The following is a 14,773-nucleotide window of genomic DNA, read 5'->3' as shown; positions in this document are numbered from 1 at the left end:
ATAGTATAGTGATATGTCTATTCTTAATTTTTGTATAACGCCCTCTTACTAGGGACGTTTTAGAACTTGACATATGGTATAGTGATATGTCTATTGTTAATGACTTTATAACACCCTCTTACTAGGGACGATTAAGAACTTGACATATAGTATAGTAATATATCTATTGTTAAAGACTGTATAGTGCCCTCTTACTATGGACAATTAAGAACTTGACATATAGTATAGTAATGTGTCTAATCTTTATTTTTGTATAACGACCTCTTACTAAGGACGTTTTAGAACTTTACATATAGTATAGTGATATGTCTATTCTTAATTTTTGTATAACGCCCTCTTACTAGGGACGTTTTAGAACTTGACATATGTTATAGTGATATGTCTATTCTTAAGTTTTGTATAACGCCCTCTTACTAGGAACGTTTTAGAACTTGACATATGGTGTAGTGATATGTCTATTGTTATAGACTGTATAATGCCTCTTACTCGCTTTTGGTTATTGTTCGCCTTTGATTGCTGTCGTATTCACGAATCTGTTAAATCTCAATTTAATATTCATATCAACTATATTCACCCAAGGAGTCTTTAATCGGTGTAAAGAATCAAATAGACAATTATATGATTTGGTAGATTTCTAAGAAATATGTAAAATAAAAACCACACATAGCTATCTCTGAGTTTTCAACATTTAACTTCAAACGGTGATATTTGTATTGCACCTACAATAATAAACTAAGTTGCTCTTTATTATCAATTATAATATAAATGTCATTTTCAATAAGGAATTATTATTCATGTTGTACCATTATATCCTGCTTGATTAATTTTACAAAACAGATAAATAGAAATGCTAACTTTTCAAACAATATAAATGTTAGTGCGCACTACAACAGATACAAGTGTGTGTCTCTTCTGGTAGAATCATTTCCAACGAAATGCTACAAAAATGAAAGGGTTTCTTTTAAAGTTGTACAGTATTTTTATGTTGATTCTACAAACAATTGGCTTCATTTTACCATACCAGACCGAATTTCATAGTATAAAAGATGTTTGCATCAATGATATATTCAGCTTTGATTTTATGACTCGTAGGAGCAGTGCCCTGTTAGTGCACTTAGAGTCCGACAATAGCAAACAACATCAATTTACTGTAACTATTGAAGATGGTGATTTGGTATTCACTTATCGTGTCAATAGTAAAACAAGATCTTCTATACTACCCTATGACACAGAAAGGGTCAAGAAGTGGAACGACAACCGCTGGCATAAGTTGATAGTAGAACGGATTTTAGATGAAGGAACGTATCTTTCAGTAACAGTACTTTTAAATGAACAGATTCATAGGTTTGATTCTGTAATGGAAGTGAAGGGGCATGTTCTGGGATCAAATGATGTTTACTTTGGTAAAACCCCTTATGCTGATGTTAAAAATGTCATTTACATGAACTGTTTTTGTGAAAAAATGCATTTGAAAATCGGAGAAGACAGAAAAGAAGTCGACAAATGTTGCCAAGAGATTAATAGGAAAAACAGAGAGACTCAAACATGCGGTAGATTTCGCGGAAAGATCAAATGCAGAAATCGTAAGTATTTAATTATGTCTTTGAATATATATAGTAAAACTCAAAGGCCAATATTTCAAAGCGCATTTGTTTTTAATCCGCAGTACTATTCGTCAGCAATACAAAAACGTACAAAAATTAAACGTATCGCCATCTTCATCAAACACAGATATCCTTTCTTTAAACAATTATTATGCAGTTGTTTTCTTCAGAAAAAGCTTGTACAAAATCAGGAATATGACAGTTGTTTTCCATTCGTTCCGTTAGTTGATCAAGTTTAACTTTTGATTTTGTCACTTTTTATGGACTTCCCCCTTTTTGAATTTTTATTGGAGCTCGGTATTTTCGTTAATGCATTTATACATAATATAGTATAGAATTTCGAATGTACGAAAAGTATAATAATTTGAGGGATTTGTCAAATTTAATAAGGTCTTAATCATTTATATTGATAAGAATTAGTATTCAAAACCTTGAAAGAGAAATAAAAAAATGCGTCTAGAAAATAGTCACAGAACTGTCTTAGAGACGCTATTTGGGTCGTCTAGCAGGTACAAACATAAATACCATATACAATATATAGAAGCTATATTTAAAAAGCAAATCAGCACTCAGCAGCGTGTCTTTTAGAACTAGGCTGCACAGAAATCACATGGATGGCACGTGAACGATCATGAATACTGTAAATTCAGAAATTATTGCGTTCATTTATTATTGCGATTTACATAGAATAGAAAAAAATGCGAGATTAATTATTGCGATTTCAAGAAAATCTGCATACAGATATATGTATCAGATACAGAATGCGAGTTGTTATTATTGCGATGATCACCAAGTCGCATTATTCGCATTAATACAAACCTCGCATTAATTTCTGAATTTACAGTAGTTCAGAGTGTTCCTCAACTATAATAGACAGATAGAAACTTTAAAACACAAAAAAATTATAATAATACTTTATTTCCGTAAGCAAATACAGACTATTGAATTTACACAATATGCATATCCAACAGAAAATATACAGCATAATACACAAATTATACAAATCAATGCAATAATTTAGTGGGGTAGGACATATAGACATACATGTATTCAACTAACAAAAAACATTTGAATAATTAACAATTACGAGCCTTTTCTAAATATAAATAGTTTTCCAGGTTGTTTAGCTCTTTGACATTTCTCACAGATCACAGTTGCACTAATTTAAAAGTCGATGGTCTCTCATAGTAACAACTCTTTATATATATTTATTTCTGATATCGTTATATTTATCACATTCTAAATGAAAAATGATACTCATCTTCAATAGCGTTTGTATTAGCCGTACAAGATATAAAAATAAGTAAATATGGCTGAAAGAGTGCGTCGACTCCTTGTATTGAGTAGTTTCCCTTATATGACAATTGTTATTTATGTTTGGTGTGAATGCCCATTATTTTAAAATAAAACAGATAGAAAGAAACTTTAAAAAGAAAAAAATTGATTCACAAGACAAGATCTACAAATAGGTCAAATTGTTGAAAAGGTTGATCAACCCTTTATTTATAGGAGTTAGTGCCCTTAAAAGGACAATTTGTGCCAATTTAGGCGTTTTGCCTATTATCTTAAAAACTATAATAGATAAATATAAACTTTTAAAAGTACAAATGATCAGCAAGACAAGATCTGCAAATATGTCAGCATAGATAAATGAGTCAGTTGTCTTCTTATAGGAGTTAGAGCCCTTAAATAACAATTTTACTAATTTTTTAAAAACAATAATGGATTTATAGAAACTTAAAATAGCAAAAGTCATCAGCAAGACAAAATCTAAAAATGTCAGCATAGTCTAGGATATATGAAATTGTCAGTTGTTTTTCTACACGAGTAATGGATCTTGAATGACGCTTTTTGCCGTTTTCTGTGTTTTGACAAAAATCTTTAGAAGAGAAACTATAAAGAGAGAACCTGTGCACAAAGAAAATGATCAGCAATAAAAGAGATCTACCATGAGAGAGAGTGTCCATTGCCGAAGATGTATAGTTCTAGGTGAACGACACAGGATCTACAGAGTCTCTAGTTTGTTGTAAAAGTTATCTCGACCGAAGATGTTATGTCTTTTTTGCTATAGCCTCGTTTGATGAAATTTATAATACGCTCCTGTAATCGTTTATTCGAGTTATCTTTTATTTATTGGACAAATTTGCAGAATTATAAAGGAAAGTTTCAATTACAGTGTTCTTGTTTAGGATGATAGCCCGATGAACATATACTGTATGTCTATGTACTTGCAATACAAAATCAGTTAACATGGTAAAATTCTTTAATTGGGAGACAAAGCTTTTATAAGTATATGTTATTTAGGGAATGACGATGAGTTGATGGCATGGTCAATAATATTATTATATCGTTTTCACTTCAACATCGTCAATGCCACCGAGCCAAAAGAAATATATTCAACAGAACTGTTGGGTCTTTGCCTTTTTTAAATGCCCCTATAGATATTGGCATATGACGGAAGATATATCTTCATTGCTATTCCGTCAACATGGAAATAGTGCTCACTATTGAACATAAACCTATTATTGTTTTTAAACGAAGAGAACTTCCATTAATCTTTATGACAATCTTCATTACAGCTTGAGGAAGTCGGTATATATAGAGAATACGGTCAGAGAAAAAACTTGAAACTAGTCTGACCCCGCCATATATATACATGTACCTGTCGTAAATAAGGAAGCTCGTCGGTGGTTGTATAATGTGGTAATTTTTGGTGAAAGTTTTCTGTTAAATTTATTCACATATTCTTAATTTAGTACGATTAAAAGCTTGATATATTGTATATAAACCTATTGTTGAAGACTGTATGCTATCTTTTGTGTGTGGTTGTTGTGTTTTTCGAGGTATACCCTTCATCTCCTTTAGTATACAAATCAGGATAGTGGACAGTGGAGGAGAATTGAAGGGTCCTAAATAAATCATTCAAATATCAGGCGGTATTTATTTATGTATAATTCTATTTACGTGTGACCTTAAATGAAATCTTTAAATTCAGACATCTTTTATCTCGGTTAAGAGTTTGTAGTGTTCGGCATTATTTACATTTTTTTATGTTGAACTTATAGGAAAGCCAAAACTTCGAGACGTATTATGGTATACCGTTGTCAGTACTGGTATTCGTATATAATCTCGCTTGCAAGCTCTTTGGACAACGTTTTTTTTTTTAATTATTTTTAGTGATATGTTGGCTGAAATAAGATGCTTTCCTTCAGACCGACTCAGGTCAGAGAAATAGGTCTAAAAAGGTTTGCTGGTTTTAGGGGTTGCAAAAAGCAAAAGTATCAAATTCATGATAATACTATTACGAGATTCATTTTTGCATAACCTTTTATTCCTCTGGAAAACCAGAAATCTGACAGACAAATAACTTTTGAACGATGTTCTATGAATTTATAACACGTTTTGATTTTCGAATTTAAGAGACTATAATAAAGTGGCGTTTTTGTTCATTCCCCTATGTCATGACAATTACATATAATGTACAGATAATAAAACATAAATGTATAATATAGTCATTGTACCATATACTGCAATTTGACAGCAAATGCATGTGTTGTTAAAAGTATGACATAAATGCTGTAATCACTTTTTTCCCTGCTAAGCGTTACATTCCTTTCTAAACTATTCTAAGTACAAAGTGTGTCCTTGATATATTTCAGACACAACATCTGGGGTTTCTAAGACTGTTGTTGCATGTTTAAGAGCAGATACCTGTCATGTCAACGCCAAGTATGTGTACTTTGACACAGGCGCCTGTTGCAAATGTAAAACGCCGTTCTACGGGAATGGAATTCGATGTTTGAAAACAGGTTAGTGAATTGATTAAGTGTAAAATAGTATAGCAAATCAAACATGATATTTTCTATCTCCGTATTTAAAATTGTTTAACTATTGTCAGATCTAGTTTGTGAACATTTAATTGTTTACAAAATTCCTAAATGACTGTTGTTTCAACAATGAATATTGTAAAAAGTAAAATAACAAAAATGCCGAACTTCAAAGAAAATTCAAAACGGAAAGTCCCTTATCAAATGGCAAAATAAAAAGCTCAAACCCATCAAACGAATGTAAACAAACTGTCATATTCCTGACTTGGTACAGGCATTTCCTTATGTAGAAAATGGTGGTAGTTGTTATCTATTCGTTTGATGTGTTTGAGCTTTTGATTTTGCCATTTGATTTGGGACTTTTCGTTTTGAATTTTCCTCGGAGTTCGATATTTTTGTTATTTTACTTTTTAAGTTGCTTAACTCTCTTAAGGTAAGCACTGCACAACTGATATGTAATTCATAATTTTGTGTAATATTTTTACGGTTACTTGAATATAATTAACCTTTTTCAAGTATTTGTCTGTCCACTAATTTTGAAAATCATGGTATTTTTGTTGTCTTTTTAATCCAAGAGAAGTGACGAGAATTGAAACTAATATATTCCTATTAGCAGTAAGATTACTTTGCTACGTCAATCTTCGTGACAAAAGATGAAATAAAATCTTTTGTCTTCACATGAACAGGAAAAAGATTAATACTGAGAGGTAAAGTTAATGGTGTATTAAACAACAAAGCCATAGTGAATATGGACTTACTTTCTCACGTATATACAACCAATGGACGAATAGAAACACATATAGGAAGTAGACAAAACACTGTGAGAACAATGATGAACATATTGCAGCCAATCGGTGACATCATTGGATGGCTGTTTGCTGTTCCACAGGAGAAGAAGGCTAAAAATGGCTTCATGATGACAGGTGTGTACACTATGAGATGTAGTATTCATTTTAGAGGAATATATTTAAGTTCGGAATATCAGACTATATTAGGGACGTTACTTTTTGAATTTTCCTCGGAGTTCAGTATTTTTGTGATTTTACTTTTGTCTGTAGTGTAAAGGTAACACTGCGCATTCGAACACTGCAACAGAACAAAGTACTGTGTTGGGCATATGCATTTATATTGGTTAACGTTTTAGTTACTTTACTCAATAGCCGCCTTTCTGTGCAATGTTCTAATGCCTACTGTCTTTTTTATTTGAATTAAGTTCTGGCTTTCATTTGATTTACGTCAATGAATGGCTCTTTTAGTATCTACCAACCGTTTTCATCGAATATGTAATTTTTGTTATTATGAGTAAGATTAGTTCATAGATATTTTTCAAACAGACACATGACACTAGTACAAGACCAAATTATAAAAATATAAGCGCCAATTTTCAGGATGCAAGCTTTATTAAATATTGCATTTCTCGTATGTCAATCATATGAAAATGAAAATGTACCTTGTTAAACTTAAAATACAAATTTCAAATTTTGACAGCCACTTTCCACCCAAATACCTATGTCGCATAATATAAAGCGAGCGTTCAATCAACAATGTAATTGTCCCTATATTGTGGTATTATGATAAGAGAGGTTTTATATTATTCAAAATATGTATAGAATTATATGCACGTTCATATTTTCGCAACTGAGATATATCAGTCGATAAATAAAAGTAAGACAAAATAAACAAAACAATGTATGATGAACCAATTTTCTGTTTAGGTGGAGAACTGAACAGAACTGCTTTAATAAAGTATGCAAGCGGCGAGATAGTCTTAATTAGACAAGAATTCTTTACCTTTTCGTCAGAGTTCATAGTTCAGACACTTGTACATGGGACAGTCCCGGATTATCTGGAAAGTATATCATTTGATGAGTTCACGGAACAGTTCACAAGCGTTTCCAGAGGTATTCTAATTTAACTGAAAATATATGCCAAATGTATTAAATTGTATAATTTTTATAAACTTTTGTGTTGCCCATACATACATATTTATTGTAAATAACGAAAATCTTAAATTACTACATAACTATCGAGACAACAGATAAGAAAAGTCGAAATCAAACAAGCCTTCTATATCATAGTAAATTGACAATATAATTTACAGTCTCCCTTTCATTTCCATCGTAAAGCGTAAAAGATTTTTTATTGATTAGACATCAGTCATTAAAATAATGTACAATTCTTAAGTTTTTAAAACTATTCAGTATAAATACATACATTGTAACATACAATACACCAGAAAAACACCTACCAATCAGTATTGAAATCAAAACAAAAATCCAAAATATTATGGAACAAAGCAAAGCTAGCAAGACAGGAAGACATATATATGAACGGGGAAAAAAATATCATATGACTTTTTCAATATCACACCTGTATCAACCCGAGAAACCAATATTATTCCAAGAGCTCTGCTCGAGGGATTATATTGGTTGAGGGTTGATACGGTGTGTGATATTGAAAAAGCCATATCATATACACTTCATTATATACACTTTCCTCAAATACAACTAATCTCTCTTATGTATTTATTCATGACAAATGACGAAATACATATAAAGGGTAGATAAAAGCAACAGAAGTATACCGCTGTTCAAAAGTCATAAATCGATTGAGAGAAAACAAATCCGGGTTAAAAAGAGAAAGCTTTTGTAACTGTTACTGTTATTGATTATGTGACGTCATACAGATCAGGGGTGTGATAAAGCCTTTGCAATCGTGACTGATATCGATATCATCACGGATGGCTGATACAGCACGATTGTCATCAACTGTATTAATACATTCTACCTGTATTTACTACTTAGTATATAATAAAGACTTTTATACAATATGATCAAATGCAATACATTTGTTTTATACCAAGAAAGAAATACTCGTATTTTTTTTTTATTGTTGTTGTGTCTTTCTCTTAGCGGGAATCAGTGACGACAAGGAATTATGTAATGTTAATTTTGGTGAAGATCTCTAGAAGCATGATATAGTTCTTATAATTTTTGACTCTTATTTCATAGGCGTTATTAAATCGTGTTCAACAAGAAAATATTCAATGAATGGGTTCGCATCCAGATTTACAATGGACCAGACTATCACGTTTAATGAATGCCAACACAGTCCATTCAGACAAAGTTTCAACAGTATGAGACAGTTTGTTACCAGAAATTCAGTTATGAATGATAGAATTAGTGATTTTTTCCGATTTTCATCGACCAATCTAATCGGAGCTCTTGGTGGTAAATTTTATTATGCATTATAAAAAGACTATACTAGGGCAAAAATGCCACACATGTGTAACTCATGTACCTAAAAACGCATGTGTCACAGGTGTGTCACATGCGTAATACACATGTTTCTTGCCACGCATGGGAATCATGCGTGGTACACATGCGTTCACTTGCGCAACACACGCATGTGAATCGCATGTGTCATAAAAACACCTGTGTCACGCATGTCTTGGAAAATGCATGTGACACATGCGATATTTGACACATGTATAGTAAAACGCGTGTGTAACGCATGTGTTACACAGGCAAATTTTGTTCACGTGAATTTCACGTGAATCTCATTTTACGTGAAATTCACGTTAAATGTTTCACGTGAATTTATTTCATGTGAGTTTCACGTTAAATTTTTCACATGAAAAAATATTAATTGTGTCCAAGTTGAAAAAAAAATTGACCCAAACTTAAAACTTGTGTTAACGGCTAATACCTTGTATTACATGTATCATATATTCCATTGAAAATCTTAATTTACTTTAAAAAAAATCATTTTTCACGTGAAATTCACGTGAATATTTCATGTTAAATTCACGTGAAAATGTTCATGTTAAATTCGCATGAAAAATTTCATGCTAAATTCACGTGAACAATTTCACATTAAATTAACATGAATCAAAGTTCATGTGAAAAATTTATATTTAATTTTATCTGAATTAAACATGGAATTCATAAAAGAAATTTAACATTCTTGAGTTGAATTTTTGTAACATGAGATACAAATTCGACTGAATTTTACACATATCCATATTTATTCCATTTTCACATATAATCATCAAATGATTAATATTTATCTTTTTATTTCGCATGAATTATCTCCCTTGATAGTGGATCAGATGCAACTACATAAAATTGTTGGTATTGAATTACATTTTCTATTACTGTTTCTATTTATCTCTAGTAGAGTAATAAGTTTGTATATATATATGCGTATCTTTGATTTCAAATTCCTAGATACCTAGATTATGTTGATGGACTAATATTGATTTATCAGTAATATTTCTATTATCATTAATTAGTAAATTTAATTACTTTCACACATTTTATGTTTTCTTTATTTTTGTACTCTTATAAAATATGGGAGGTAACTCCAGCTTATGAAATAGATTACTGTTACTGTAATAGATCCTTAACTACTTTCCATAATTGCAAAGAAAAAAATGGATAATGAATATCATTTACTTCTAAATCTGAGTTATCTCCCTTTTTTTCTGTGCATTAAACTTTTCCTCAAACTTATAAGTCAAGTAAAACTGTGAGCTTTGAATCACACATAAGTTTAACATTAGGACATATTAAAAAAAAAGTAAGTATGCAGAAAAGAATTTTATACTATGCCAAATTTTGTCAATAAATGTAAACTTGAATGCTTATCAAAGTTTATTGGAAGTGCAGTATAAAACTGCTATGCTTTCAGAAATATGAAAAATGTTTGATTTAACATGCAGTACAAAAGTGGTAAAAGTTAACAACTCCCTCATCCTAAAAACAGGAAGAAAAAAGAAAATATCTTCTCTCGGGGATTGCATGTGTATCAACTGAATAGCCATTTATTTGTTGGTACACTTTACAATATTTCATAATGCTTTTTATAATGTACAAGATTTCTCAATTTTTCCTTTTGAGTTGATGAGTTGTCAGGGTTTGTCAATCAATGGGGAAAAATTAAACTAGATAGCTATATCTTTATCTAATTTTATAGTTTTAGTATTAAGTATTTTTCAAGTAGTTTATTTAGGATTGTCCTTAACTCTGAAACAGGTTAAAGTAAAATTCTGATTGTCACCATAATAATTGGTATTTTATCCAATCAGCGTAGGAAAATAAGGCAAAGTAAATAAAGTTGCAATAATTGTCAGATATGGGTCCAGGATCCTGAAAAAGAGTGAGAAGACTTGTAAAAAGTCTTTCTCTCTCTAAATATATATATATATATATACCATCTTTTCCGCAAGTTTATTGTTTTCTGTTTGGTATTAAATTAGTATAATTAAGATCCATTGTGTTACATCTGTGATCCGTTAATTTGGCAATCGCCATGGCAGTCAGCAGGGTTAAAGAACATCCGTTGTTCGACCTGCTAGTCAAATGCGTTTTGTTAAAATATACTTTTTCACTTTTTTGGTCTTTTGGAAAATGTTGTTTGTGCTGTAATTAGACCCCTGTACAAAGAAATTTGTTTTGCATGCACATGTATAAAAATTGCGGTTTTTATCCAACGCAATCATAGGTTTGAACGTTGTTTTCAATTTAGACTTGTTTATATTTTTTCGTTTGGGCTTGTATTATATTTGCCTTCGGGTTTATATGATCCGTTCATCCTATTTCGACTCTTCAAAATTCAGGAGTCAATCCCAAATTGAGGTAAATTATATGGCCTTCCAAATACCGTTTCGATTCCTAACATCACTGAAGAGACATTAATTGTCGAAATCCGGATATGGTGTACAAATTTTTGCACCTCATGTTTGCGGTATACCATCTTTTCCGCAAGTTTATTGTTTTCTGTTTGGTATTAAATTAGTATAATTAAGATCCATTGTGTTACATCTGTGATCCGTTAATTTGGCAATCGCCATGGCAGTCAGCAGGGTTTAAGAACATCCGTTGTTCGACCTGCTAGTCAAATGCGTTTTGTTAAAATATACTTTTTCACTTTTTTGGTCTTTTGGAAAATGTTGTTTGTGCTGTATTTAGACCCCTGTACAAAGAAATTTGTTTTGCATGCACACGTATAAAAATTGCGGTTTTTATCCAACGCAATCATAGGTTTGAACGTTGTTTTCAATTTAGACTTGTTTATATTTTTTCGTTTGGGCTTGCATTATATTTGCTTTCGGGTTTATATGATCCGTTCATCCTATTTCGACTCTTCAAAATTCAGGAGTCAATCCCAAATTGAGGTAAATTATATGGCCTTCCAAATACCGTTTCGATTCCTTACATCACTGAAGAGACATTAATTGTCGAAATCCGGATATGGTGTACAAATTTTTGCACCTCATGTTTGCGGTATACCATCTTTTCCGCAAGTTTATTGTTTTCTGTTTGGTATTAAATTAGTATAATTAAGATCCATTGTGTTACATCTGTGATCCGTTAATTTGGCAATCGCCATGGCAGTCAGCAGGGTTTAAGAACATCCGTTGTTCGACCTGCTAGTCAAATGCGTTTTGTTAAAATATACTTTTTCACTTTTTTGGTCTTTTGGAAAATGTTGTTTGTGCTGTAATTAGACCCCTGTACAAAGAAATTTGTTTTGCATGCACATATATAAAAATTGCGGTTTTTATCCAACGCAATCATAGGTTTGAACGTTGTTTTCAATTTAGACTTGTTTATATTTTTTCGTTTGGGCTTGTATTATATTTGCCTTCGGGTTTATATGATCCGTTCATCCTATTTCGACTCTTCAAAATTCAGGAGTCAATCCCAAATTGAGGTAAATTATATGGCCTTCCAAATACCGTTTCGATTCCTAACATCACTGAAGAGACATTAATTGTCGAAATCCGGATATGGTGTACAAATTTTTGCACCTCATGTTTGCGGTATACCATCTTTTCCGCAAGTTTATTGTTTTCTGTTTGGTATTAAATTAGTATAATTAAGATCCATTGTGTTACATCTGTGATCCGTTAATTTGGCAATCGCCATGGCAGTCAGCAGGGTTTAAGAACATCCGTTGTTCGACCTGCTAGTCAAATGCGTTTTGTTAAAATATACTTTTTCACTTTTTTGGTCTTTTGGAAAATGTTGTTTGTGCTGTATTTAGACCCCTGTACAAAGAAATTTGTTTTGCATGCCCACGTATAAAAATTGCGGTTTTTATCCAACGCAATCATAGGTTTGAACGTTGTTTTCAATTTAGACTTGTTTATATTTTTTCGTTTGGGCTTGTATTATATTTGCCTTCGGGTTTATATGATCCGTTCATCCTATTTCGACTCTTCAAAATTCAGGAGTCAATCCCAAATTGAGGTAAATTATATGGCCTTCCAAATACCGTTTCGATTCCCTACATCACTGAAGAGACATTAATTGTCGAAATCCGGATATGGTGTACAAATTTTTGCACCCCATGTTTGCGGTATACCATCTTTTCCGCAAGTTTATTGTTTTCTGTTTGGTATTAAATTAGTATTATTAAGATCCATTGTGTTACATCTGTGATCCGTTAATTTGGCAATCGCCATGGCAGTCAGCAGGGTTTAAGAACATCCGTTGTTCGACCTGCTAGTCAAATGCGTTTTGTTAAAATATACTTTTTCACTTTTTTGGTCTTTTGGAAAATGTTGTTTGTGCTGTATTTAGACCCCTGTACAAAGAAATTTGTTTTCCATGCACATGTATAAAAATTGCGGTTTTTATCCAACGCAATCATAGGTTTGAACGTTGTTTTCAATTTAGACTTGTTTATATTTTTTTGTTTGGGCTTGTATTATATTTGCCTTCGGGTTTATATGATCCGTTCATCCTATTTCGACTCTTCAAAATTCAGGAGTCAATCCCAAATTGAGGTAAATTATATGGCTTCCAAATACCGTTTCGATTCCTAACATCACTGAAGAGACATTAATTGTCGAAATCCGGATATGGTGTACAAATGTTTGCACCTCATGTTTGCGGTATACCATCTTTTCCGCAAGTTTATTGTTTTCTGTTTGGTATTAAATTAGTATAATTAAGATCCATTGTGTTACATCTGTGATCCGTTAATTTGGCAATCGCCATGGCAGTCAGTAGGGTTTAAGAACATCCGTTGTTCGACCTGCTAGTCAAATGCGTTTTGTTAAAATATACTTTTTCACTTTTATGGTCTTTTGGAAAATGTTGTTTGTGCTGTATTTAGACCCCTGTACAAAGAAATTTGTTTTCCATGCACATGTAAAAAAATTGCGGTTTTTATCCAACGCAATCATAGGTTTGAACGTTGTTTTCAATTTAGACTTGTTTATATTTTTTTGTTCGGGCTTGTATTATATTTGCCTTCGGGTTTATATGATCCGTTCATCCTATTTCGACTCTTCAAAATTCAGGAGTCAATCCCAAATTGAGGTAAATTATATGGCTTCCAAATACCGTTTCGATTCCTAACATCACTGAAGAGACATTTATTGTCGAAATCCGGATATGGTGTACAAATGTTTGCACCTCATGTTTGCGGTATACCATCTTTTCCGCAAGTTTATTGTTTTCTGTTTGGTATTAAATTAGTATAATTAAGATCCATTGTGTTACATCTGTGATCCGTTAATTTGGCAATCGCCATGGCAGTCAGTAGGGTTTAAGAACATCCGTTGTTCGACCTGCTAGTCAAATGCGTTTTGTTAAAATATACTTTTTCACTTTTTTGGTCTTTTGGAAAATGTTGTTTGTGCTGTATTTAGACCCCTGTACAAAGAAATTTGTTTTGCATGCACACGTATAAAAATTGCGGTTTTTATCCAACGCAATCATAGGTTTGAACGTTGTTTTCAATTTAGACTTGTTTATATTTTTTCGTTTGGGCTTGTATTATATTTGCCTTCGGGTTTATATGATCCGTTCATCCTATTTCGACTCTTCAAAATTCAGGAGTCAATCCCAAATTGAGGTAAATTATATGGCCTTCCAATTACCGTTTCGATTCCTAACATCACTGAAGAGACATTAATTGTCGAAATCCGGATATGGTGTACAAATGTTTGCACCTCATGTTTGCGGTATACCATCTTTTCCGCAAGTTTATTGTTTTCTGTTTGGTATTAAATTAGTATAATTAGGATCCATTGTGTTACATCTGTGATCCGTTAATTTGGCAATCGCCATGGCAGTCAGCAGGGTATAAGAACATCCGTTGTTCGACCTGCTAGTCAAATGCGTTTTGTTAAAATATACTTTTTCACTTTTTTGGTCTTTTGGAAAATGTTGTTTGTGCTGTATTTAGACCCCTCTACAAAGAAATTTGTTTTGCATGCACACGTATAAAAATTGCGGTTTTTATCCAACGCAATCATAGGTTTGAACGTTGTTTTCAATTTAGACTTGTTTATATTTTTGCGTTTGGGCTTGTATTATATTTGCC

At 32.1% G+C, this 14,773-nt stretch overlaps 1 protein-coding gene across 1 annotated transcript in view; it reads left to right on the top strand.

Annotated features, from left to right (window-relative positions):
- Positions 1-889: 889 nt before the first annotated feature.
- The window catches only part of LOC127725944 (uncharacterized), a 75,297-nt gene continuing 61,413 nt past the window's right edge, over positions 890-14,773 (top strand). Inside the window, exons 1-5 of the mRNA XM_052233248.1 lie at positions 890-1,583; positions 5,264-5,413; positions 6,118-6,354; positions 7,147-7,332; positions 8,443-8,661. Coding sequence (XP_052089208.1) covers positions 947-1,583; positions 5,264-5,413; positions 6,118-6,354; positions 7,147-7,332; positions 8,443-8,661 — 1,429 coding nt within the window. The 5' untranslated portion in view covers positions 890-946. The remainder of the gene's footprint in view (positions 1,584-5,263; positions 5,414-6,117; positions 6,355-7,146; positions 7,333-8,442; positions 8,662-14,773) is intronic.

This window comes from Mytilus californianus, unplaced genomic scaffold (genome assembly GCF_021869535.1).
Source record: "Mytilus californianus isolate M0D057914Y unplaced genomic scaffold, xbMytCali1.0.p SCAF_15, whole genome shotgun sequence".
Taxonomy (NCBI): domain Eukaryota; kingdom Metazoa; phylum Mollusca; class Bivalvia; order Mytilida; family Mytilidae; genus Mytilus; species Mytilus californianus.
The sequence above is the reverse complement of the archived record's forward strand: the minus strand, read 5'-3'. Positions and strand labels throughout refer to the sequence as shown.